The sequence below is a fragment of the Aegilops tauschii genome, chromosome 2 (genome assembly GCF_002575655.3).
Source record: "Aegilops tauschii subsp. strangulata cultivar AL8/78 chromosome 2, Aet v6.0, whole genome shotgun sequence".
Lineage (NCBI taxonomy): Eukaryota > Viridiplantae > Streptophyta > Magnoliopsida > Poales > Poaceae > Aegilops > Aegilops tauschii.
In genome coordinates, this window is record NC_053036.3 from 120,581,246 (window position 1) to 120,608,821 (window position 27,576).

General features: G+C 49.3%; 3 protein-coding genes across 5 annotated transcripts; 1 reads left to right on the forward strand and 2 right to left on the reverse strand.

Annotated features, from left to right (window-relative positions):
* Positions 1-13,533: 13,533 nt before the first annotated feature.
* On the reverse strand, positions 13,534-15,267 carry LOC109761157 (GEM-like protein 1). The gene is made up of 4 exons (XM_020319952.4): positions 14,884-15,267; positions 14,635-14,736; positions 14,256-14,530; positions 13,534-13,904 (listed from the first exon to the last, which is right to left on the reverse strand). The coding sequence occupies exons 1-4, from the start codon at positions 15,029-15,031 to the stop codon at positions 13,728-13,730; spliced, it is 702 nt and encodes a 233-aa protein (XP_020175541.1). The 5' UTR covers positions 15,032-15,267; the 3' UTR covers positions 13,534-13,727.
* Positions 15,268-16,221: 954 nt separating this feature from the next.
* LOC109761159 (uncharacterized) lies at positions 16,222-26,233 on the reverse strand. Of its 3 annotated transcripts, none has more exons than XR_002232435.4 (3): positions 24,070-26,233; positions 23,779-23,831; positions 16,222-16,485 (listed from the first exon to the last, which is right to left on the reverse strand). XR_002232435.4 is itself a non-coding variant. In XM_045232759.2 (2 exons), exon 1 carries the CDS (start codon positions 26,185-26,187, stop codon positions 24,088-24,090), a length of 2,100 nt encoding a protein of 699 aa, XP_045088694.1. In that variant the 5' UTR covers positions 26,188-26,232; the 3' UTR covers positions 23,392-23,831; positions 24,070-24,087. The 3 variants fall into 3 exon arrangements, 1 of the variants encoding a protein (XP_045088694.1); XR_005770826.3 differs by having other exon boundaries at positions 24,060-26,233; XM_045232759.2 differs by lacking the exon at positions 16,222-16,485 and having other exon boundaries at positions 23,392-23,831; positions 24,070-26,232.
* Positions 18,717-20,602, forward strand: LOC109761156 (uncharacterized). Its single transcript, XM_020319951.2, has one exon. The coding sequence runs from the start codon at positions 18,717-18,719 to the stop codon at positions 20,061-20,063; it is 1,347 nt and encodes a 448-aa protein (XP_020175540.1). The 3' UTR covers positions 20,064-20,602.
* Positions 26,234-27,576: the final 1,343 nt, after the last annotated feature.

The following is a 27,576-nucleotide window of genomic DNA, read 5'->3' on the forward strand; positions in this document are numbered from 1 at the left end:
AGAGTGGTTAGCTAACCCGGTGCTCGTGCTCAAGAAGAATGGCACTTGGCGGATGTGTGTGGACTACACGGACTTAAACAAGGCATGTCCGGCTGATCCTTTTGCTCTCCCTCGTATTGATCAAATCATTGATGCCACGGCGGGTTGCGAGCGTTTAAGTTTCTTGGATGCATATTCTGGATACCATCAGATTAAAATGGCAGTTAAGGACCAGGAGAAGACGGCGTTCATCACTCCCTTTGGAGCCTTCTGTTATGTGTCTATGCCTTTTGGACTCAAGAGTGCACAGGCGACTTACCAGCGTTGTGTGCAGAATTGTCTTCATAACCAGATCGGGTGCAATGTCCACGCCTATGTGGATGATATCGTGGTTAAGTCCAGGGAGAAGGAGACCCTGGTAGATGACCTTAGAGAGACCTTTGATAATCTCCGGGTTTACAAGATGATGCTTAACCCGGCCAAGTGTGTTTTTGGTGTTCCTGCAGGCAAGCTCTTGGGTTTCCTGGTTTCTAACAGAGGCATTGAAGCTAACCCGGAAAAAATCAAGGCAATCACCTCTCTGGCTAAGTCGGCGTGTATAAACGACGTCCAGCGCCTGGCGGGTCGTATCGCTGCGTTAAGCCGGTTTATAAGCCGTTTGGGTGAGAAGGCCATGCCATTGTACCAGTTGATGAAGAAAACTGATGACTTTGTCTGGAATGATGCTGCTAATACTGCTTTTGAGGATTTGAAAAGACAGCTGGCGGAGCCCCCAGTCCTTGCTGCTCCGGTTGACAAGGAGCCTTTATTGCTGTATGTGGCTGCTAACACGCGGGCTATCAGTGTGGCTATGGTGGTGGAGCGCAAGGAAGAGGGTAAGGAGCATCCGGTTCAGCGGCCGGTTTATTACGTCAGCGAGGTGCTCATCGAGTCCAAACAGCGGTATCCACATTGGCAGAAGCTTGTTTATGGTGTGTTCATGGCAAGCCGGAAGCTTAAGCATTATTTCTAGGGTCACCCTATCACTGTGGTTAGTTCTGCTCCCCTTGGAGATATCATCCAAAACAGAGAAGCCACAGGAAGAGTGGCTAAGTGGGCTATAGAGCTTGGGCCTCATGGTCTGAAATATGTACCACGCACTGTTGTTAAATCTCAAGCTTTGGTGGATTTCATCAACGATTGGACAGAGCTACAGGTGCCCGAAGAAAAGCCAGATAATACATATTGGACTATTCACTTTGATGGGTCTAGGCAATTGGAGGGCTCGGGGGCTGGAGTTGTATTGGCTTCCCCTAAAGGTGACAAGTTTCATTATGTGCTACGGTTGATGTTTCCTTGTACTAACAATGCGGCTGAGTATGAGGCCTTGCTCCATGGTCTTCGGATGGCTAAGGAGATGAGCTTGAGCCGGGTAAGGTGCTTCGGCGACTCAGATCTAGTGACTCAACAAGTATCAGGCAAGTGGGATTCCAAGGACCCTCTCATGGCGGCTTATCGCCGTGAAGTTGATGCCATTGCTGGACACTTTCAGGGGTACCAAGTAGAGCACATCGATCGCAGGAAGAACGAGGCGGCTGATGCATTAAGCCGGCTGGGCTCTCAGCGAAAACTGGTGCCGCCTAATACTTTCCTGGACATCTTGCATAACCCTTCTGTTAAGGTACCTACAGAGGAAGATTTGGCTGTCCCTGACCCGGAGGCACAATTGGTGGCGGCTCTCCACATTACCCCGGACTGGACGGTGCCATACTTGGCTTATATGACCCGGGGAGATTTGCCTGAGGATGAAACTTTGGCCAGACAGATAACCCGGCGGTCTAAGTCAATGGTTGTTATCAATGGTGAGCTGCATCGCCGCAGTGTTACGGGAGCATTCCAGCGTTGTGTTTCCCCTGAGGAGGGTCAAGAAATCTTGCGTGAGATTCACGAAGGGGATTGTGGCCATCATGCCGGCTCAAAATCCCTTGTGGCCAAGGCCTTTCGTCATGGTTTTTATTGGCTGACGGCTCATGCTGATGCGGAGGATTTGGTCAGTAAATGTGATGGTTGCCAGAGGTTCTCGCGACGGGCTCATGTGCCGGCTCAGGAGCTGAGGATGATTCCAATTACTTGGCCATTTGTGGTCTGGGGGCTTGACATGGTTGGGCCTTTTAAAAGGTCCAAGGATAAAAAGACCCACCTCTTGGTGGCAGTTGACAAGTTCACAAAGTGGGTTGAAGCAGAGCCAGTTAGTAAGTGTGACACGGCCACGGCGGTTCAGTTCATGAAAAGGGTGATATTTCGCTTTGGCTTTCCACATGGCATTATAACTGACAATGGTACCAATCTGTCTAAAGGCGCCATGGAGGAGTTTTGTCAACGAGAGCATATTCGACTTGATGTTTCATCAGTGGCTCATCCTCAATCCAATGGTCAAGCTGAGAGAGCTAATCAGGAGATCTTGAAGGGCATTAAGCCCCGGCTTTTGGTCCCTTTACAACGGACGCCGGGTTGTTGGGTGGAGGAGCTACCCTCCGTGTTATGGAGCATCAATACTACTCCTAACAGGTCTACGGGTTACACGCCTTTCTTCATGGTTTATGGAGCGGAAGCAGTCCTCCCCAGTGACATCCATCATGACTCGCCTCGAGTGGCGGCTTATGTTGAGGCGGATAATGAACAGGCGCGCCAAGATGCTCTTGACTTGTTGGACGAGCAGTGTGACGTGGCAGCAGCTCGCTCAGCGATTTACCAACAAGACCTGCGTCGTTATCACAGTCGCCGGGTTAAGTCCCGGGTCTTCCAGGAAGGTGACCTGGTGCTCCGGCTCATCCAAGATCAAACAGATGTACACAAGCTATCCGCGCCTTGGGAAGGGCCCTTTGTGGTCAGCAAGAACTTGCACAACGGGTCATACTACCTCATCGACATTCGGGAGCACAAAGATTCACGCAAGTCGGAGGAAGAGACCCGTCGGCCATGGAACATAGCTCAGCTTCGGCCTTATTACACTTGAGCCACCGGCTCTCATAATGTACCTCTTTCTATAGCCATGTATATATTATGTTAAATAATAAAGCAGGACCTCTGTCCTTTTCTCCTCCAGAGGTAAAAGTGTTATTTCCATTATACCATCACATGATCACTTGGAGGTGGATCCGGCTTATGATCGTATCCGAATCTAGCCGTAAGCAATATAATCACTTGGGGGCTTCCTGTTCAAACATAGGTCGTATTCGAACCAAAGAGAACATAGCTGTCGATACCCACTTGATTGGCAAAGTGCCGAGCTCATTGGGGAGTCTTCTTTGATCATATTTGAATCATAGCTCAACCCCCTTTGGGAACCGACGTGGATCGTATTCGAATCAGCGTCGTTAAACAACTCTTAAGGTCATTTGGGGGCTTCCTGTTCAAACATGGGTCGTATTCGAACCAAAGAGAACACAGCTGTCGGTACCCTCTTGATCGGCATCGCCAAACCCACTGGGGGCTATATGATCGCATTCAAATCTTAGCTTAACCCCTTTGGGACGGGTCTCTGGTCGTATTCGAACCGGAATCCCCTAAGTTTTGATTTTCTGATCTGCAACAAGTTCTTCTGGTTGTATCAATAGTGTGCACGGCGGTTCTTACTCCGCCGACTTAACTTAGATTCACAATGTTAGTCACACACAATAAGCATTATCAAAACTGGTAAACCGGAATCGAGGTACCAACCTTATTATCCGGGTTACATAAACCGGAGGTATACTTGAAGGCCTGTAAGTATGCTATTATGGTTACATCACGGATCTAATTGAGGACCAGTCTTTGGTGACTTGGATTCATATTCCGGGTCATATGTATAAGATTTATGATTCTCAGTGCGGTAAGCCGCCTAGAGACTTGTGACTTGTTTTCTATGCAGGATGGTTCAAGACAGCTATTCGAGCTTAAGGAAAATAAATGATCAGTTATGACCCGGAGGAATATAAGGAAGCAACTTCAATGGAGTTAAGCATTCAACACGTGCACGATGGCACGACAAAGTTAAAATGTTTGTCCTACTCTATTACAGGACTCCCCGAGTCCAAAAGGTGAGGCATTGTTTAACAAGCATAACCATGGGCCGCCTAAAGAGTCAAGATGCTTGCTGGGTCGAAGCTTCCGGCTCATCCCTCTCTGCTCCTCCGGCTGTTCCTATGACCTGGAAAGTTGACGATTTCCAGTCAATGCCGCTCAAAGCTTCAAATTGAGCCTCCTCGTCAATTAACCCGGCCGGGTCGACTTTCGGGGCGAAGGTGTGCTTACAAGTTGGAGGGATCAAGCTGATTGCTTCGTAGCATGGAGTGGGGATCCTCTGATTCTCCGAGTCATAGCCCGGCTGATACTTGGTAAGATCGGTGTCGTTCCCAATCAAGGTAGCCACCGGGCGCACACTCTTCACACAGGTAGCAAAGTCTTGTTGATCAAAGGGAGTACCGTCTTCCTTCAGACTGGGGTATCCAACTGCAATCTCCGCCGGGTCTAGCTCTGGGAGGAAAGCCTTGGCCCGGCTCAGAGCAGCTATGGCTCCGGCTCTTGCAGAGGCCCGTCGCAGCTCTTGGAAACGCTGAGGAAGAACGGCCAGCCGGCGAAGTACGTCCGCCAGGTGAGTCGGAACCTGATTGGACAGGGCCACAACGGCCAAAGCACGCTGTGACCCAGTGTAGAGTTGCTCCACCAGGGTGTACACGGCCTTCAGCTTGGTCAGCACATTCTGATTGAGGTTGGCGCTTCTGGGACCTATTTAACAACGTCAGGTAAGCCGCCAGCAATGATGGGACTTATGAGACACTGAGAATGTAACCTTTGTTGAGCGTGCGCAGAATGACTTACCGAAGATTGCTGTGACCATCTGTGACACATGGTGCTTTAAGCCGGAGAGTTCGGCGGTTCTCTCCGTCAGAGCCGCCTCCGCCTGTTCGGCCCGGCTGACCAGAGCAGCCTTCTCTTCGGCCCAAGTTTTCCTTTCAGTTTCAAACTTCTTCTTCAGCTTCTCTTGCGCAGCAACACTGAATTCAAAGTTGGCGTTGGCCTTCCGGGTTTCAGTTTCCTGCGTCTTCAGGCGGTTCTTCAGCTCAGAAAGTTCAGCTTCCAATTTCTTGCAAGCAGCCTGTACAATTTCCGGGTTATAGCATGAATAATTATTATGCAACTTTAAAGTCCCAAGCACTTTCCAAGCAAAGACACTTGGCACTTGGGGGCTAATGCATGTCGAAAGTTTCTATCTACAAATTACCGGTTCAGGAAAGTAAGCCGGAAGTTAAGTCTACAACATATTCTATCATAAGTAGTAGACTTGGGGGCTAGTATGGTAAAGATGACTATGCAGTAAGCAATAGAGTGGTACCTCAGACTTCTGATGTATCTGCTTCACCATGTCAATCTCCAGGTCCCGGCTGCTGTGCACCTGATTGACATAGCCGGAGATGATTTCTCCAATGCTCAAGTTAGCATAGTTGGTGATGTCCAGCTTGGACCTGCGGCGCTCTAGCAACTCTTTCTTGGCAGAGCACTTAGCCAGCGCAGTGGGTCTCCCCGGCTCGACAAACTCCGTCCGGGTGATTACCACGTCCGGGTCATCGGCCGGCTGAGCCGGGCTGGAGGTCTCCGGGTTAGCAGAAGTCTTTGTGATTGGCTCGTCGGTTGGAGCGGTGGCTTCAGGAGCAGAGGCAGCGGGCGGCTCTTGAGCTGAAGCCTCCGGTTCAGTCAGGACCGGCTCTTCGACCGGCTTATTCTTCTTCGCTCTCTTACTGAGCTTTGCTTGAGCACTGAAAGGACAAAAGGTTAGTACAAAAGCATGAGTAAGATAAGTACAACATAAGATGATCATCATTACCCGGGCGCGGTCTTGAAAGCCGGCAGGGTGGATTGCATAGAATCACCAGAGGAAGGTGAAGTTTCCTGATAATTGGAATCAGACGAATTGAGCGGTTGACGAGTGACACCTGCTAAAGGATGACAAGGGTATAAGTTGGAGATAACCTCAGTCCGGCGCTTTCTTGATGCCTCGGGTAAGCCGGAGGAGAGGTCTGCATCCTTGCTGGCCCGGGTTTGCCTCCGGCTCTCATGAATCTGTTGCTTCAAAAGAAATTGAGGATCTTGATAAGCTAAAGGATGCGAAAAGCTTACTTTCCGGGTTACTCTTCGGACTTTCAGCCTTGGCAAGGGGTCCGAGTCGGAGGAAAGTATAGTTACCTCTTCAGTTACCGGGTTACTCGCTCCGGTGTCATCCTGTGGATAATCAAGTTAATAAGGTGGTCAAAAGACAGATGAAAAGCAGAAACAAAAGAAGAGTTTAAGGGATTAAGGATTACCTCTGACTCGGAGCTATCATCCAGCTGAAGCAGCTCTGAGGCGGTAGGCTTGCTTCCCTTTTTTTGGGGAGCGGCTCTCCTGGCGGCTTTCTTAGCCTTTCTGGCTTTTTTAGCCGCCTCATGGTCATATTTGACCTTCCAGAACTTATCATCAGCCTGAAAAATACAATGAAAACTTCTTAAGGTTCAGATGGAAACTATCTAAGGAGAAAATAAGGTGTTCAGCTCAGTGGCTTACCGCTGGGGCCGGGTTAGTCTTGCAGAAGGGGCTTAAGCCAGTCCTCCCGCAGTCTGACAAGCTCTCATTCAAGAGGGACTTGGTCATGTCGTCAACAACGTCTTCAGGTAGATCGTTGCGGCTGTGTCGCAGAGGGTCATCTTTCCGGCCCGTGTAATCACACATTAAGCCGGGGCGGCGGCTTAAGGGGATCACCCGCCAAGAGATCCAGACCCGGACCAGATCAATGCCGTTGAGGCCGTTTCCCAGGAGAGCCTTAATTTTGTTGATGGTGGGGATCAGAGGTTAACGCTCGGCTTGAGTTAGCTTATCCGGCAGGGAGTGACTTGGCTCCAGACGCAGGGCACGAAAGCCGGGCAGAGGTCTCTCGTCAGCCGGCGAAGTATCCTGGCAGTAGAACCATGTCTGGTTCCAGTCCTTTGGATGGCTGGGCGGCTCAGCGTAAGGAAAGAGGCAGTCTCTACGGCGTTGAATGGAGATCCCGCCAAGTTCCAGGCTCGGCCCGTTGGCGCACTCGTTCTGGCGGTTCAGATAAAATAGCTCTCTAAAGAGCAGCAGGCTGGGCTCTTCTCCGAGATAGACTTCGCAGAATACTTGAAAGTTGCAAATATTTGACACGGAATTGGGTCCTATGTCTTGCGGCCGCAGATCAAAGAAATTCAGCACATCTCTAAAGAATTTTGAGCCGGGCGGTGCGAAGCCCCTGTTCATGTGATCAGCAAATATCACCACCTCACCATCTCTAGGTTGAGGTCTCTCCTCCGACGGGTCAGGGGCACGATATGACATGACATCCTTCTTGGGCAAGTAACCCGTCTTCACAAAATCCGCTAAGGTTTCGTCAGTAACATTGGATCTCATCCAGTTGCACGTGATGGGTGCCTTGGGAGCTTTGGGAGGCATTGTGAAAGATGAAGCCTATGACAAAAGGAAAATGTCCGGTTCAATTATAAGCCGGCAGACGTCTACAGTTTAATACTCAATGACGGCTTATGAGAGGGGCCTAATGACATATGGTTAAGTGCATCGGGTTATCTAAGCCGCTGCGGGTATTGTAAGTAATTCAAATTGTCTACAGCTTTATCATAAATGAGCCGGAAATTTTACAGCGCGTGGCTTCTTTTAAGCCGTAAATGTGAGCTGCCATAGCTCAGCAGATGCAATTTTTGACTAAGTGCGGTGAAAACAAGTTTCACAGATCGCAGTAATTATTTTGGATCAAACGGTTGGCTAAAGAGAAAAAAATTCTAGACCTAGAACTGACGCAGAAGAAGTCCATGGATTCAGAATGGGATCTTATTTCAAACAAAGGGGATCTACTAGTGTCAAAATGGATGTGCAACAACTACCGCAGGAGCTCTGTGCTACTCTTGCATCGAAACATGACCATAGTGGCAGAACTACAGGGAACTCGCGAAGAACAGCGAAGAACAGTGGAACCCTAATGCGGATCTACGGTGGAGATGTGCAGGGACTTACAGGTGCGGAGTTACGGCGGGGGTTCGTCGCGATTTTCTGGTCACGTCAGGTTGATGCAACGGCCTGAGTTGGTGAAGATGAGGAAACCCGCGGCGGCGGCAGCGGCGGAGCTCGGGCGGTAGCACAGCGGCGAGAGGAGGAAGAAGATGGAGGCGACGAGTGACCGGAGGCTCATGGGCCGGGCTATTTATAAGGTGAAGCTCATAAGTGGGCGCGAGAAACGAGGAGGTCACGGCGAGATTATCTCGCCCCAGAGGCGCCTCGATTTTCGGGATGACCATTAAAGATAAGATCCGCTGGGATTTAATGGAATAAATAAATGTACTTAATGGAAGATGATGTCATGGCGGGTTACCAGGAATCCAGAAGATGACGTCACGGCGGGTTATAACCTTCGCACGACCATAAGCCGGAAGATCTTTCCTCTCAAAAGAATTGAAGATTGACATGAACCGGTTCAAATCAATCTGGGGCCTAATGTTAAGGATATAACCCTTAGAGTCACCCGCCAGGAGGGGCCGGGTTACTCATAATGGTCATCACGCGAAGCCCAGTACCGAGCTTGAAGATGGCGGGTCAATGATGGGCCTAAGACCCGGAGATGGCTTAAGGCCCGTAGTTATAACCGCCATTATGGTAGAACTTGTAGTGTAAGGCAAGAATAGTTGAGAATCCGAGCCGGACACTCTTATGAGCCGGCCGGGACTCTGAGAGCCGCTGGGCGTCAACCTCTCTATATAAAGGGACGACCCGGCGGCGGTTTGGGGACGGGAAAGATCTCTTCGAAAGCCAGGCATAGCAATTAAGCTCCCTGGTCATCGAAACCATAATCAATACCACCTCAACTGGACGTAGGCTTTTACCTTCACTGTAAGGGGCCGAACCAGTATAAACTCCGTGTTCCTTGTCCCGTTTAACCCCTTTAAGCTTCCTAGTTGCGATGGCTCCACGACTAAGTCCTAGCTCGAGGACATCTGCCGTGAAAATTCCACGACAATGACCCTCGGGCTCGCGAAAACCCGGGGGAAAAGGCTTAGGTGGCAAATGGTAAAACCAAGGTTGGGCCTTGCTGGAGGAGTTTTATTCAAGGCGAACTGTCAAGGGGGTCCCATAAATCACCCAACCGCGTAAGGAACGCAAACTCAAGGAACATAATACCGGTAAGACAGAAACTAGGGCGGCAAGAGTGGAACAAAACACCAGGCATAAGTCCGAGCCTTCCACCCTTTACCAAATATATATAGATGCATTAATTAAATAAGAGATATTGTGATATCCCAACATATCCATGTTCCGACATGGAACAACCTTCAACTTCACCTGCAACTAGCAACGCTATAAGAAGGGCTGAGCAAAAGCGGTAACTTAGCCAAACAACGGTTTGCTAGGAAAGGATGGTTAGGGGCTGACATGGCAATATGGGAGACATGATATAGCAAGTGATAGGTAGCGCAGCATGGCAATAGAGCGAACAACTAGCAAAGCAAAGATAGAAGTGATTTCGAGGGGTGGTCATCTTGCCTGCAAGGTTCTCAGAGTTGTCGAAAGCTTGATCCTCGTAAGCGTACTCAACAGGTTCCTCATTCACGAACTCGTCTCCCGGCTCTACCCAAGACAAGAACACAAGCAACGGAACCACAATCAATCACGAGAAATGCACAAGCAACATGATGCAAAACATGTATGATATGCGAAATATGATATGCGATGCATATGCGTGCTCCGGAAGGAAAATGATGAACAAGGCAGTAACTTGGCAAACCAAGCATGCCACTGGAAAGATGAGATGATTTCGGTCGAAATCGATATAAAGATCACCGGAAACGGATGCACGGTTTGCAAATGGCAAGCAAAACAAGAATGACACGAATCTGCGATTAACAGCAAGATAGCACTTAAAATGCAACAAGCAACAATGCTACAGCACTCCAACATAGCAACAAAGCATATGGCAGTAATCTACAGGAGATGCTTGACAAAAGATGAACACTGAGCTACTGCTAGATCACAACATAACAAGCTCAAACAAGCATGGCAAAAGTGCAAAAGATAACAGGTTCACAGACTTGGTGAAATTACTGGACATGGCAGAAACAGCATCAGGTAGCAATGTTCAGAGCATGAAATGAACATGCTACAGGAACTTAACATAGCAAAACAAGGCATGACAGGAACTTTAACCCTTCAAGTAATGTCGCCGCAGTAGAAGCAGGAATGAAATTACCTCTGTGGTCTCTAACTATCGCCCCACATGACCCCGAATGCAGATCCTCAATAAAAGAAGCATCAACATTTAGAACTTGTTGCGCTGCCAAAAAAATGGGCCATGTGTTCCGTCTAGGTGCAGTAGTTTGTTTCGCTGCCGCTCGTGTGAAGTTAAGAGCCAATGCATGGATGGCCAGCGTCGATCGCAATGGCGTCTGCACTTTCTCCCCTCTAACTTGTTGTCTACGCTGCCACCATACAAACCAGATCGTTGTAGCTATCAACTTTGGAAGCTCTATCGAGTCCTCATAATTCTGTTGCATCGATTGATCACACAAAAGAAATTCCAGCACAGCGGAACCCGAGCGATCAACAAGTGAAGCGTCCTGTACAATCCTCTCAATCCCAAGCACATCCCAGACTGCCTTTGCTCTCACGCAGTTAAACAACGCATGCTTGATATCTTCTGCTCCCGCTTTGCAAATTGGGCATTGAGAATACTACCAATGTGACGGTTTGCAAGAACACAAAATTAGGGAATAGTATTATGTAGACATCTCCATAGAAAGATCTTAATTTTTTTTCCGGCAGTTTTAGACTCCAAATTTTCCTCCATACCTGGTGCGACCGAGAACCACCATGGCGACTCATACTAGTGCTATCATTGTATGTATCCTCCCATTCTTTATAGTAGGCCGAACGTACTGAGAAAATTCCGCTTTTCGTAAGATGACATGCAATGTAATCCTCCGTTACCTGATTGCGGAATCTACAGAATACGCTCTGCATCAATATGTCAAAAGTTGTCCCGGATTAGTTGTTTATTCCACTCCCCCATAACAGGATCTATAAGATCATTCACTCTTGACAATACTTGATTACCCCTTACTATCACCACTTTCCTTGATGCACTGCTTGGGATCCAACAATCACTCTAAATAACTAGTTTTGCACCATCTCTACTCTCCACGTGCAGCCCTTCTTGAAGGTTTGGATCCCTACCCATATGCTCCGCCATACATACGATGACCCTTTTAAATTCACGGTTAGGAATATCCCCACTGGGGTAATATCTAGCTCTCAACACTCTGGCACACAATGATTCATTGTTCTCAATCAACCTACAACACTATTTTGCCAGCATCGCCAAATTGAAACTATGAATGTCACGGAAACCCATACCTACTTGCTCCTTTGGCACACACATTTTCCACCATACAAACCAATGCATCCTACGTTGGTCATCCTCGTCACCCCACCAATACTGCGACATTGCATCAGTGATCCCCTTACAAATTTTCTTTGGGAATTTAAACACACTCATCGCATATGTAGGGATGGCTTGGGCCACCTCTTTTAGTAAGGCCTCCTTACCTCCAAAGGAGAGGGTTATCTCTTTCCATCCATTCATCAATTTCTGGATCCTCTCTATTAAGTGTTTGAAGCAATTAACCCGATCAACACCAATCATAGAGGGAAGCCCCAAATATTTATCCGACTGTGATTCCGTCATAATATGCAGTATTTGACATATCTCAGCTTTAACCTCCACATCAGTATTGGGACTAAAAAACATAGAACATTTGGCCTTGCTTACCAATTGTTCGGAGGCTGAACAATACTCATCCAAGATCGTTCTCAACGCCTGGGCATTTAACTGATCTGCTTTCATCAATATAAGTGAATCATCAGCGAACAATAAATGAGAAATTATGGGAGAGTCACGACAGACCTGAACACCCTTTAAATTATCAGCCGCCTCCTCATGGGGCGCAGATAGGCCTTCCGCACAGAGCAGAAATAGATAGGGAGATAGGGGATCCCCCTACCTAAGACCTCTTGTTAGGGAGAACGGTAAAGTTTCATTAGAATTAAACCTCACTTTGTATTCAATGGAAGTGACGCACGCTATGACCAGCTGAATCCATCTCTGATCAAAACCAAGCTTCCCTAGGATTGCTTTCAAAAGGACTCATGCAACTCTATCGTACGCCTTATGCATATCCAGTTTTACCGCGCATGTGCCCACTTTTCCTGTCTTTCTTTTCTTCATTGTGTGTAAACACTCATATGCAACAATAACATTATCAGTGATGTTGGAGTATAATGTCTGACCCTCTCCCATAGTTCGGAGTTTTGGAGCAACTGGCTGGAGCATGAATTCGGTATGGTGTCGGAGTCACAAGGTCTCGGGATCAAATCCTAGTCAACGCACTATTTAATATAAAAATAGTTGCGATGTAATCTCAATCCCACGTATAAGGTCTTCTTGGACGTTCACGGCCTAGACGTGAGGGAGAATGTTGAAATATATTGCCCACGTCTCTTCATTAGTTCGAACTTTTGAGAAACTTGGCTAGCGGATCAGTTCAATAAGTGATAATTAGGCCGGGGACAAAGGCACTCTGCGTCTCACTAATTATATTAGGCAATAACGGTTTCAGTCTTGCTGCCAACATTTTAGATATTACCTTATAGACAGCGCTGCAAAGATTTATTGGGCGAAACTGAGTTACCTTCTCTGGATTGTCAATTTTGGGTATAAGAACAATAGTGGTCTGATTCCATCCCTCCGGTATTACACCACTGTTTACTGCCTGGAGCACTTCCCTAATCAAGTCCTCACCTAAATAGGCTAGAACATTTTATAGAAAATGGCCTGTGGCCCATCCAGCTCTGGGGCCTTTAAGTCACCAATGCTAAATAGAGCACTCCTCACTTCCTCCGCCGTGTAAGGTGCTAAAAGAGTTTCATTCATATAATCCATTACACAATGTTTCACTTTATTTAAGACTCTTCTTTGTGAATCTTTGTAGTTCATGAAGAACAATCTGTCGATCACTCGTGGTAGATACTTGAGGTGATCTCCGAACCTTTATAGACTTCTTCTTCATGAAGCACAATCACTCTTGGTCACTGAACTCGTGGTAGATACTTGAGGTGATCTCCGAACCGTAGATACTTGAGGTGATCTCCGAACCTTTATAGACTTCTTCTTCATGAAGCACAATTACCCTTGGTCACTGAAGAACTTGACACCTAACCGTCTAGAGAGTTCGCAGCTCTCAAGAGTAATAGGTGGAGCGTACTGGACTTGAATCGCTAAACCACTATCTATTTTCTCGCTCTGGGATTTTTCTCTCGGTAGATTTTAAACACAAAATCACTCGGAGACTCGGAGTGTGTTGAAGCATGCCGCATTCAGCATAGACATATATCGATAGTGTGTTGAAGCATGCACTAACCTCAAGTTATCAAGGCACTGGCAGGAGCATCTTTGGCTCATTATACACATAGATTGCAGTGCAAGAATGAGGGCAGCAAACAACACAAACAAAGCTTAAGATTCCTCTGATATTTACAACACAGTTGGGCCACACTACTGAATACTGATACATGAATGTACTGCTTATTTAAGCCAGAAATTTGAACCAAAATACACAAGAATGGTCTATAGACATCAACATGGGCCATCACAACGGATGCATGCGACGGGGAAGTGATGTCTAGGCGCCACCACGAGCAGCATCCTGGAGACACTTCACAGCGCTGTCATAGTTCACGAAGCCCATGAACCAGAAGTCATGGTTATCGACAGAAACGACCTGGATGTACCTCTCCGCAGGGTTCTGTTGACTTGCGGTAGGAGTGACTGATCTCAGGTGAGGTACAGGTACAACTATCTGCGAAAACATGCAAATATGAATATGATCAGTTGGAGTACAAAACAAAACAAAACAAAAATGATCACTCTCGGCTTAGATGACCCAGAGGAACAACAAAAACAAGCGATGTTTCCATGTCTTGTTCAATGCTATTAGTATGGGAGTTGCAGATTAGCAAAACATTAAAAATCTTATGCTCTGTCAAAGCAGATTGAGTTTGACTCATCAACACAGAATGGGAGTATAATAAAGCGATTTTGATGCAATAATGTGTTTTCTCATCAAGTATAAGTAGGTAGTGGTAAAGATATGAAAATGTCCGTTAGTTTTAAAATGAATATATAAGAACTAGTATTGCAGATCACCTACCTTGTAAATGGCTGACGCGGTCTGATTATCCTCGGTGACATATGCCACGGGGCTGTCACTACAGAATGCAAGCTTGGCGGTCGAGACGTACAAGACGCCCATTATCGGACCATGAGAGGTCGAGAGGTAGCACGCGTAGGCCTTCTTGAGCTTCTCATCAGGCAAGCACTCGAACGTCTGCTGGAATATCTTGTCGTACCCCCCTTCCGATATGACCTTGGATATCTGAGCGATCCTCCCCATTGCAGCATCCGTAATGCTAGGCCCGGTTTTCACTGCACAAGTCCACACAAGTTCATGGATTGGTCAACATGTATGAACGCTGTGGTTCATCATCTCGTGCGGCATATGATGTTGTGTTGGGGAACGGGAGACTCACAGTGCTGCCAGACGTCGCCGGCGATGCCCTCGGTCTTGCGCGCGGCCTCGCTGAACCTCTTCCCCACCGAGCCGAACATCTCCCTGAGATTCTCCCTGGTGCCTGCGGGCAACCAATCCCCAAACAATTGATAACCGTCAGCAGAAACACTAACCAAGTGACAATCAAATTCAGTCCCAGAACAAGAGCTGGGGCAGCAGAGCAGGACACCGGGAGATAGGTAGTGGTTGGCAGTGGTAGGTGACTTACTCTTGGCGGGCGGTCCGGAGGAGGGCGACGACAGCACGTAGGGGTTGGAGCCCGCGGGCGCCACGACCGGCGGCGGCGGCGGCGCGAGGTCCGCCGGGGACATGCGCGGGTACGCCGCGGCCGCGTGGGCTTCGGGCTTGGAGTCCATGGGCGATCGGCAGGAGGAGGAGGAGCAAGCGGGGACGAGACGGGGAGAGAGATCAGGAACGAGGGAGAGCAGCGGCAGAGTTGACGGCTCCGAGAGGGACGTGGTGGGGGAGCGAGCGACACGGCGACGCAATCAAGCGCGTGAGACTATAATGGTGGGAGCGAGCGTCCAACTGTCACAGACTCACAAGTAACCGACGCGCTCCGCGTCGACACAGCGTGAGCGCACCCGCCCGTGTCGTGCCGTTGCGGTCGGCTGCCGCAAACTAGTGCGCGTTGTCCGCTGATGGCGCGCGGCAAACAGCCCCAACCCGCGCGCGCACACACACAGAGCTAGTTTTTCCTCATCTTTTGCCAGTTTGAAATTCAGCTGACTACAGAAACAAAAAAAAAAGTAATGGGGCTGGCTTAGGGGTCAGGTAACCCAAAATAAAATTTGGGCGAAAGCCAGATGGCCTTCTTACACCTACGGCTCTCCCTCTTTCTCGGCAAGCCTGCACAGTTTTGGGCTGGATGCCTTGCCGGCATACCGCGGCCACAGGAGGGAGGAAATTCATCCCTCCACCCAATTACCTTAGAGCATCTCCAGCCGTTGGCACCTTCAAAAACACCACTGAATCAAAAAAGTTGGTGTCTTGGAGATCATCCGGCGAAATAAAGAGCATCTTCTCACACACCCCACCCCAAGTAAAAGTTTGTGAGAAGGATAACTAAGTGGGCCAAGAAAAAGGACATGTGGTCAAACACGATTCGCCGAAACTTTCGCCGGCGCCCCCAAGAGATCCCCAACGCGCCGGGTTTCGCCTGGGTTTGCCAGCGCTATGTTGACGTCCTGGAGGTGTTGGGGGGCGTGGCTGGGCCGTTTTTCGGCGAAAAGCGCCGTCCAAGCCTGAAACCGAGCCTAAAAAGGTGTCCTGAGGGCGTCCTGAGGGGGCGAGTGGAGATGCTCTTACCAACCAAGCAGCACAATGATCCAAACAATTTCCGTGAGGTGGAAGGAAACCAGCAGAAAGTTAATGCTTCGTAGAACGAAATCAGCAGAAAGTTAATGTTTCGTAGAACGAAATCAGCAGAAAGTTAATGCTACAAAGGTACAGTCCTGGAGTACTAATGATCATTAGACCAAGCCAACACAGGGAGGAAATAATGATCATCCCTCCAAACAATTATTTTACCAAACAAGCAGCACAATGATCCAAACAATTTCTGACGATTCACGCCAATAATTTTTAACTTGATTAGGGGGGGAATAATAATAAGCCCCAACAGGTGAACATTTAAACAAGATATTCATGGAATAACAGAGCGCATGGCATCATACTAGCTGAACCTTTCTGGGGGTATAAACCTACCACCAAAAGAACTGCCTGACTAACATAACTAGAACTTGCAAAGAGCTTAACAAATGATGACCTCACTTTCCCACTGCAAACCCTCACAGGGCAAAGAAGACACCTGAAAATTGGTAGCAGAAACTAAATGGATTAACCCGTTGCAGTTCTTCTAACAGAGCAAAAACTGTGGCAGTAAACAAGGCATGATATTCAAGCTGATCGCAAGCCTGATAGGTAATCAAACGCATTGTCTTCTCCAAACTTATTGTTAATAATGACTAATGAGGAGGTAATCTGGTGTTTTGGCATATTAATGACTAATGACGAGGTAATCTACATAGCTAGTGATTCTGAACATGTTATCTTCTTAACAGAAAATGCGAACCATACGAATTGTACTGCAAAATATGTACTACATGAGAATACAACAAATCAGTTGATCAAAGAGAAGTAGAACTAAAAAGCGATGAGCATTACCCATACTAAGCCTTGACCATAAAGATGCCAACCGGCCATGAAAATACTAGTTAATGCAAAGGTTAGTTGTATGATTGAATTATCTGACTACTGATGAGCCTCTTTTTTGAGACCAACAGGCACAGATAGTTACATCAAAAGAAAAAAAAACAAGGTAGACAAGGAAAACAGCACAAAGCTGTGATTACATGCGTGAAAGGTACCAAAGATCTTTAGACCAAAGCCCAGCATAGGGAGGAAATCATCGTCCCTCGATAAAATTACCAAATAAGGAGCAGAATGATCCAATCAATTTCCAACGACGTACAAAAAGATATAGTCAGGGAAACAATAAGTTCCAAAGTCGGTAGTTAAGCAAGATGTTCCTGAAATAACAGACCGCATGGCATCACAGTAGCAGACCTTTTTTGTATAAACCTACCACCAAAAGAACTGTCCGACTAACACAAGTGGAAATTTGGGAAGAGCATAACAAATGATGCCCTCACTTCCCCACTGCAACCCTCACGGGCCAAACAACACACTTGAAAATTGGCAGCAGAAATTAAATGGATTAATCCCTTGCAGTTTTTCTAAGAACAGAACAATACTCTGTCAGTAAACAAGACATGATATTCGAGCTGATCGGTGACCAAACGCATATTCAAGCCTTGATAGGTAACCAAACACATTGTCTTCTCCAAATTTCAAAGACTGAGTTTACACATATAGCGTCATGTCACTAGAGCTGTTTCAGCAATAGTAGTACTTACTAAAATATTAATAACAACTTTTAAGGTAAGAGCTTTTTGCATCCAGCTCGTACTTTGGGATATTAATGACTAATGAGGAGGCAATCTACGTAATTAGTAATTTTGAACATGTGTATTCCGAAAAAGTAATTTCGAACATGTTATCTTCTTAACAAAAATGTGAACCAAAAGAATAGTACTGCAGTGTAACTATCTTACAATAAAAGAAATTGACAGTGGAACAAGATGGGAATTCACAATTTTTTATTCGGACAGGAAGCTACATATATACATGAAAATACCACAAAATCGGTTCATCAATGAGAAGTAGAACTAAAAAGAGACGAGCATAACCGTTGGGCATTGCTGGTAGAAAAACTCTTGGTCGGAGGTAGTGGCATGTCAAGGAAACACAGTAGAAGTTCTGGGATTTGATGTGAGACGGGTGCCATACTGCCATCGACGACTCTGCCACGCAACTCAGGCTCAAAGTGTCCAGTGCGCTGCAACCATACCACCCTGGTAGGGTATCAGTATACACAGGTTTGGTCTGAAACCCATACCTATAACCTGATAAATGGAGCAGTTGTGTCGTTTGGTTCAGGCTACCTCAGTGGGTTCTGGAACCTGTGAATAGCACCTACAAGGTTTGGCGGTTATCCTTATAAACCATCTTTGTCTTGGGCATGCTCATCTTAAAACCTAGTGAAGAAGGTGTTATGACCGGCATAGGGGCTTAGCCCAGTGGGTTATGGCCCAAGTATCTTAATTAGGGGCTTAGCCCAATTATCTTATCGTATTAGGATCGTTTGCTTAGGAGTCAAGTAAACCTCTCTATATAAGGAGAGGAGATGTATCAATCTAATCAAGCAAGAAGCAATCAATATTTGCTCGGCTTCCCTTAGGGAGCCGGGAGACCTAACCCTAGCCGCCTCCTGCCTTCGCCGCCGCTGCTCCCGTCGCAAGGACGGCACCACGCCGCCGGCCGCCGCGCACCAGCCCTCGCCCTTCCCCCTCCTTTCCCTACAACCTACGCCCTAGATCCGGTAGGGCCCTAGCTCCTACCAATTTGGTATCAGAGACTCGCTCGATCATGTCTTCGTCAACGCCAACGCCGCCGCTGCCAATCATCACCACCGCACCGATGACCACCGCCGGTTCCCCAACGCCGCCGACCCCGGTCACCGTCACCATCGTCGGTTCCCCCACGCCGCCGGCACCGGTCACCTCCGTTGCGCCGACAACCGTCGTTTTCACGCCTGAAGAAGTCACTAGCATCTTGCGGGATCTCGTGGCGGCCGTCCAGGGCATCCATCTGTACCTGGCCGGACCGCACGCACCTCCGCCGGCTGCGACTACCGCCGCCTACGGCCACCCCGCGCTGCCGTGGCCGTCCCAGGGCGCGCCTGCAATTGGCGGGCCACCGCTGCTGCCGTTCCAGGCGGGGCACCCCAGCGGGCCACCTCCGACGCTGCTGCGCCTGCCCTGGTACTCGGTACCCGCGGCGATCGCCGGGGCCCCTCTATCGCTCCAGCTGCCGCACGCCCCAGCACCGTCCTGGCCGCAGTGGCCCGCGCCGGTTCTCGCGGCGCCACCCGTGCCTCCCGCGCCCGCCCCAGCGCCGCAGTGGCCCGCGCCGGCCCCAGCCGCGCCAACCGCGTCGGTCCAGCTCCCACCGCCGCCGCCCAGCTCCGGACTGGGCCTGTCCACACCGGGAGGCCTCCCGATCCAGCAGGTTCGGTTTCCGCCGTCACCGTCCCCGATCCCGGCCTGGCTAACCGGGACGTCGCCACCGCAAGTTTACACGGAGGCCGGGGACCCACCAGTACCCACGCTGCAGTCTGGGGCCTCGTCCGGCTCCGCGGGGGCCTACGACGGCCTCCCCACCGTTGACCGGGCGCCGTCATCATCACTGCTCCGCACCGCCGAGCCGGTCGGCCATGGCGCGCCGACCCAGACGCCGCCACGGTTCGCCAAGATCGACTTCGCCACTTATGACGGCACGGTGGACCTGCTTAACTGGCTCAACCAGTGTGAGCAGTTTTTCCGTGGACAGCGCACGCTCGCGTCGGAGCGCACTTGGCTGGCATCCTACCACCTTCGCGGAGCAGCCCAAACCTGGTACTACGCCCTCGAGCAGGACGAGGGCAGCATGCCCCCTTGGGAGCGCTTCCGCGAGCTCTGCCTTCTTCGTTTTGGGCCCCCGATACGCGGGAGCCGCCTGGCGGAGCTAGGCCGCCTTCCCTTCACCTCCACGGTTCAGGACTTCGCCGACCATTTCCAGGCCCTGGCATGCCACGCGTCGGGCGTGACAGCACAGCAGCGGGCCGACCTCTTTGTCGGTGGACTTCCGGATCACATCCGCGTGGACGTGGAGCTTCGGGGACCCCAGGATCTCCAGACGGCCATGTACTACGCCCGCGCGTTCGAGCGCCGCGCGGCGGCCGTCCAGCAGGAGTCACCGTCCCGGGCCACTGGGTCGCTACCCTGACCAGATCCCGCTCAGGCTCGGCCTGCTCAGGCTTCCGCGGCACCCCTCGCCGCGACCGCGGCGCGCCCGTTCCGCCGGCTCACCTCGGCCGAGCTACTCGAGCGTCGCCGCCAAGGGTTGTGCTTCAACTGCGACGAGCCCTACACGCCCGGCCACGCCTGCCCGCGACCCTTCTACCTGGAGGTTGCAGACTACATTCCGGAGGACGCCGTCGCCGCCGACCTTGCCGCCCCAGCTGTCGCGAAGGTGTTTGACGCTGGTTGATCACCTCGAGGAGTTCAGCAAGCGCTTCCCCACCTTACAGCTCGAGGACGAGTTGTTTGTGCAGGCGGGGAGAAGTGTTATGACCGGCATAGGGGCTTAGCCCAGTGGGTTATGGCCCAAGTATCTTAATTAGGGGCTTAGCCCAATTATCTTATCGTATTAGGATCGTTTGCTTAGGAGTCAAGTAAACCTCTCTATATAAGGAGAGGAGATGTATCAATCTAATCAAGCAAGAAGCAATCAATATTTGCTCGGCTTCCCTTAGGGAGCCGGGAGACCTAACCCTAGCCGCCTCCTGCCTTCGCCGCCGCTGCTCCCGTCGCAAGGACGGCGCCACGCCGCCGGCCGCCGCGCACCAGCCCTCGCCCTTCCCCCTCCTTTCCCTACAACCTACGCCCTAGATCCGGTAGGGCCCTAGCTCCTACCAGAAGGCATTTCTCCTTCCTGGATTTATGAGCATCCCATCTTTGATGTCAACACTCCAACTGTTTAGTTTATATGAAGAAACATACAACTACTCCTTCCGTTCCTAAATATATGACATTTTGGTAGTTCAAAGGGAGTACATGTCAAACTATCCACAACTCTTTAAGGATACTCAATTGGTATGTGAAATTTGAAGATGCCACTTAACCAACAGTGTGACAAATAAGTGTGTGCAAGATTTGATCATTTGAGTAAGTACTTTTGCTCTCACATGTTTTCAGTTTTGCCTTCGATGATATAGACAGCACTGGTACATTGAGAAGAGAAGAGCAGATTATGTAATCCTGCATTAATCATGAAGGTAACAGGTACATAACAAGCAATAACCATAATATGGCTATTTCTCGTAATTTAGGATATCGGCCAGCTGAAAGTATACTAACATCCATGCTCCAGCAAAGGGCGAAAATATCAAAGAAATTTAGCAGATTTAGACTAATCGAACATATATTAGATTTCAAATATGAAGGCAACATACATGCAAGCACCTGAATTGGGAACAGAGCTCAGCAAGGAGCAGGGTATTCGGGTTTGGTGCAATGTTTTTGTAGCATATTCATTACAGCATGGGGCAAGATGACGTTGCGTTTTGATATTTCTGTATCAAAACCAAGCACACTCTGCAAATAACTCTTGTCCTTCAATGCTTGCCCCAAGAGAAGTGACAATAGTGAAATCCATACATAACCTGATAAATGGAGCAGCTGTGTCGTTTGGTTCAGGCTACCTCGGTGAGTTTTGGAACCTGTGAATAGCCCCTACAAGGTTTGGCGGTTAGCCTTATGAACCATCTTTGTCGTGGGCATGCTCATCTTACAACCTCAAGAAGATGGCATTTCTCCTTCATGGATTTATGAACATCTCATCTTTGATGTCAACTGTTAGAGTATGTAATGGGCCTAATGGGCCTCGGCTGGCGGTATGGCCCGTTAGTCTTAGGGTTAATTAGAGATAAGGATCGCTTGCTTAGGGGTCAAGTAAGCCTTGCTTGGGAGTCAAGTAAACCTCTCTATATAAAGAGAGGAGATGTATCAATCTAATCAAGCAAGAATTAAGAAGGAAATCCCTTCCTCTTGCCGAGAGGTTTACTTGACTCCCAAGCAAGGCTTACTTGACCCCTAAGCAAGCGACCCTTATCTCTAATTAACCCTAAGACTAACAGGCTATACCGCCAGCCCAGGCCCATTAGGCCCATTACGTACTCTAACACTACACCCTACCTAGACATGCAGCTTGTCCTCGAGCTGCAGCCTAACCAACTTATAACCATGACTCGACGCAACACAAACCTAGCACCTAAAAACAAGCCTTTTACATCTCGGCTTGTTTCATTACTCTCAACCTGAAATGGACTGGGACGCTTTATTTGGACCCTTGAACATAAAGTGGACACCATCCGCAAGGTCGGACGTGCACATGTACAGCCACCTGGATCCCATGGACACCATCTGGAGAAAAGGAGTGCATGTGTATGGCCACCTGGAAGTGGTCGCAAGAACGACCAGCAGAGGCGCCCTCGCGGCGGCCGACGGCGGAATGCAGTGGTGCTACGTGGTGCGCTCCTGTCGGTGACACCATGCCTTCTCCCCGCCGGACAGCTGTTGGTCTGCACCGCACAGAGAAGAGTGGAGGGTTGTCGAGGGAGAATGGCGAGGAGGGGTGCGCCCCCCCAACCGCCGATGTCGCAGACTTTGAGGTTGCTGTCCGTGGGGAAAACAACATGCCCAAGATCCCCGACGCAGCGGACGAGATCGAGGTCCTTTGCACAGTGAAGCGCAAATGGGAGGAGCGGCAGCTGCAGACCACGCATCTCCCGCACACGCCGACGCGCTAGGAGGCCGCGCGCAGCAGCCTGCAGCCTCACCGGCGCCGACATGTGGCGGGTAGTGATCCAAGCCGGAAGCGGTGACGGCGACGGCGGGAACTTGATCTGCTGGATGGGGACGCCTTGGGGAAGCGATGATGGCGACGGCGGGAACTTGATCTGGTGGATCGGGACTCCCGTCGGCGCAGTCGATGCGGGACCGGAGCTGACCGGCGGTGGCTGCTGCAGCTGCAGCGGCTGCTGCGGTGCCGCGCCGGGCAACGGCTGCTGCGGCGCAGCGCCGGGCGCGGCGTTGGCCGCCAGGAGCGGCGGCTGCCACTGCAGCCAGGGCGGTGGATGGCAGCTGCAACGGCTGCTGCAGTGGCCCGGCGAGCGCGGCGGAGGCCACCTGGTGCGGCGGCTGCCACGGCAGCCACGGCGGCGCGGTGGCGGCGATGGGCGGCGCAGCCGGGTGCAGCCCGTAGGACCCGGCCAAGAACAGGCGGATCTCCTGGACCGCCTGGGTTAGGTCCCGCAGCGCCCCGGACACCTCCTCCGGGGTGAGGACGGCGGGGGCGGGCGCGACGGAGGAAGACATGATCGAACCGAAGCTAGCTGATACCAAATTGTTAGGAGCTAGGATCCTACCTGGTCTAGGGCGTAGGTTGTACGGGAAGGGGGGGGGGGTTGACGGAGATGCGATCGCGGCGGCCGGCGGCGGGGCGCCGTGGCGCGATGAAGAAGAGGCGGCGACGGCGCAAGAGGCGGCTAGGGTTAGGTCTCCCGGCTCCCTTCGGGAAGCCGAGCAAATAATGATTGCTTCTTGCTTGATTAGATTGATACATCTCCTCTCCTTATATAAAGAGGTTTACTTGACTCCTAAGCAAACGATCCTAATAACGATAAGATAATTGGGCTAAGCCCCTAATAATGATAAGATAACTTGGGCCACAACCCACTGGGCTAAACCCCTAATATGCCGGTCATAACATCAACACTCCAACTGTTTCGTTTATCTGAAGATACATACGACTACATGTCGAAATATCCATAACTCATTAAGGATACTGAATTGCCATACCACGTGAAATTTGAAGATGCCACTTAACCAGCAGTCTGACAAATAAGTGTGTGCAAGATTTGGTCATTTGACTAATGTACCTTTTCTCTCACATGTCATTGCTTTCAGCTTTGCCTTTGATGATAGATATAGACTGCATTGGTACATTGAGAAGAGAAGAGCAGATTAAGTAATCATGAGGCTAATAGGTTCATAAGATGCAACAACCATAATATGAATATTCATCATAATTTAGGATATCGGCCAGCTGAAAGTAATATACTAACACACATGCTCCAGCAATTGACAAAAAGATCAAAGAAATTTAGCAGATTTAGACCAACCGAACATATATTAGATTTCAAATATGAAGGCAACATACACGCAAGCACCTGAATTGGGATCAGAGCTCAGCAAGGAACAGGGGATTCAAGTTTGGTGCAATGTTTTTGCAGCATATTCATTACATCATGTGACGAGATAGAGTCGCCTTTTGATATTTCTGTATCAAAACCAGGCAAACTCTGCAATAACTTTTGGCCGTCATTACTTGCCCCAAGAGAAGTGACAATAGTTGAAATAATTTTAGAATCAAGTGCTACACCCTTGGCTGTCATTTCACGAGTTAACTCAAGAACCTTCTCGGTGTTGCCTTTAGCTCCATAACCTTGGATCAGTGAATCAAATACAGCAACGTCGGGCACAAAGCCACTTGCGGTCATCTGTTTAAGCACCCGCTCCGCCGCTGCTAGGTCTCCAGATTTTGCAAACATGTTGATTGGGATAGAATATGTCACAGCATCAGGAATCAGCCCCTCATCAATCATATCTTTAAGGAACTCTTCTGCAATTTTCTTCTCCCCTGATTTGAAAGCACCATGGATCATAGTGCTATATGCAGCAGCATCTAATTTGCAGTTCCCATCCATTTCATTGAACAAATCCCTAGCCTGCCCCATCATGCCTTGATCACACATAGCTTTAAGCAAAGGAATATAGTGAACTGGCTCAGGCTCCATCCCTTGACGTCTCATTTCAGACAGGAGGCTTTCCGCACGTTCAACTTGCCGCATTTTACAGAAGCCATTTATCAATATGCCATAGGTGAACGAATCAGGCTGCAGTCCAGAACTAGCCATCTCATCCTTCAGCTTCATGGCCTTCTTTACCTTGTGGACTCTAAGGAGTCCACCAATCAGCAGGTTAAATGTCACCAAGTTACACCTGCATCCATTCTCAGCCATCATGGCACGGACCTCGAACGCTTGCCGCATCCAACCAATCTTACAAAGTCCATATATAACCGAGTTGAATGTCATCAAATCAGGCCTAACTTTAGTTTCACCTTGCATCATCTCCTCTAGTAACGCCATCACCTCATCCATCTCAAGCACACTGGATAGCCCGGTGATGAGTGTGTTATATGTCACAACATCTGGTTGCACGCCCTTCTCCAGCATATTCTTCCGCAAATCGAGCGCCTCCCTCACAGACCCTTCCTTGCACATGGAATTGATCAGCACATTGTAGGTCACCACGTTTGGCTCCAACCCCCGCTCCGTCATCATTTCCATCACCCGCGTTGCCTTTGTTACCTTCCCGTGTCTACACAGGCTATCGATCAAACCAGTGTACATCACAACATCGGGCTCAATACCCCTCTCAGACATTTCTTCGAACACCTTGCCTACGCTTTCCCACCTCCCAGTCTTGCAATAACCATGGAGTAAACAGCTGTACACAACCACGTTAGGCTCGATACCACTCTCGCACATCTCATTCAGCAGCTCCACGGCCTTGTCAACGTCCGCGGCGTCGCACAGCCCACGGATGAGCGTGCCGTAGGTGACCACGTCGGGGCGGACGCCGCAGTCCTGCATGGACCGAAGCAGCCCGACGGCCTGGCCCGCGCGACGGTCGGCGCAGAGCGCGCGCATGAGGGTGGTGTAGGAGATGGCATTGGGGCGGCAGGCGAGGCGGGGCTCATGCGACATGACGCGGAGGAGGAAGAGCGCGGCGTCGAGGCAGCCCTGGCGGCAGAGCGCGGCGAGGACGGTGTTGTAGGAGACGGCGTCGCGGACGGAGGGGAGCGCCGAGAGTAGGGCAGGGGACTCCGGGAGAGGCAGCAGGCGGAGGTGGCGGTTGAGGCGCGCCGCGGCCTCGGCGCGGCCCCGGCGGAGGAGGACGGCGAGGTAGGGCGCGGCGCGCCTCGGGGGCGTACGGGACGAGGCGGACGCGACGGAGGCCGCGACGGCGACGAGGGCGCGGAGGACGCCGGTGCCCGCGTGCTTCCTCGTCATGGCGGGCTGTTGGCGCAGCGGAGGCGGCGGCGGCTGTGGCGGCGCGGGTCGGCACAAGAGCTGGTTTCGCGCGTCGTTGCGACAAGTTTGTCCGGAGGGCCGTGGCCGTGTGGTCGGGCTGCCCTGTCTAATGTGCCCACACAAAGTTTGTTGGGTCGGCTTCGCTTGACAATGATGGGCTAGAGGCCTTGCGTGATGATGGTGGAGCATAGCTGGGCCTCTTCAACTCCCATAGCGCGATAACAGCCCATAACCAGGAGTTATACCGACCAGTCCATCCAAACTTTGACCTTCAATTTTTTATTTTCTTTCAAAGAAAACCTTGAAGTTCAAATGCATGTGATCCCTTTATAGTTTATTTTCTCCTGGTAAATCAAATGTACATGAGGGCTATTTGCCGGCAAGTCTACGAGAGTCCTATTACGGATCCTCTGATCTTTTAGCTTGAATGTCCGTGTTTTTATATAATTAGGTCTTTCTTCCGAGCTCTTCTATTACGGTACGGAAAAATAAAACCTATCACTCTCAACCAGGTATCTTCGTAGTTGGCTCTGGAATGATTGCTTGCAGGATATCTCACTTACTGCTAGACTGATGGAACGCTCGCCCACTGAGCTCGACGGGCGGGCCGGCCAACAGCGGTTGTCTAAGAATAGTTTTGGGAAAACCTTCCACACAGTTTGGGGAGGTTCCACCTTGTGCTTTTTCTTTTCCTCTTTTTGTGTTCTTTGTATCGGTGTTCCATTTTAAGTTATTTCCTATTCATTTTTTAGGTTCTTTTTTCTACACCTTTTTCTTTTTTCAATTATTAAACATTTTAAAATCATCCTAGTTTTAGTGTATGAATGTTGTTTACATGTCATAAACACCTAAAAAATGCGTGAACACATTTTCCTTGTTATATGAACATTTTCTAAAGTGCCTGAAGATGTTTAGGTATTCTGGATATTTTTAAATGGCATGAAAAATTTTAAATTTTAATAAAATGATGTGAACATAGTTTTAAACACATGAATATTTTTAACACCATGAACAAGTTTTTGGAATGATAAAAGTGTTTTATAAAAAATACATGTACACATTTTTAAAAACTTTTACATTTTATGAACATTTTCAAAAATGTGTGCATATTTTAAAAATGACTCAGTTTTAGTTTTCTAAATTGTATAAACTTTTTCTTAAAATCCCGCAAGAAAACTTTTACATTCCACGAACAATTTTCTAATGTGAGTTGAACGTTTTGGACTATAAATAAAAATAAGAAAACAGAAAGGGAAAAACTTCAAGCTAGCACCACTCGAGGCAGGTAAAGCCCAAGGAGAAAAGCAACAATGCAGTATAAGAACAACAACAGGCGAGCACCTGCTCCATGTCACAAAAGGCTGCCCTCAAAAAATCTCACAATAAGCAAGATATAGACACTCCGCGAACCCTGTGTCAGATTTCATGAAATCAAGGTGTTCCACTTGAAAAAAAAAGTGTGTTATTACGAATCTTTATCTTTTGTTCTGCTTCAAATTCACGGACTTTTGTAATCCTCCTGGTTTAAGTCTAGGAACATATTTTTACATGTTACGACATTTAAAAAATGTGCAAACA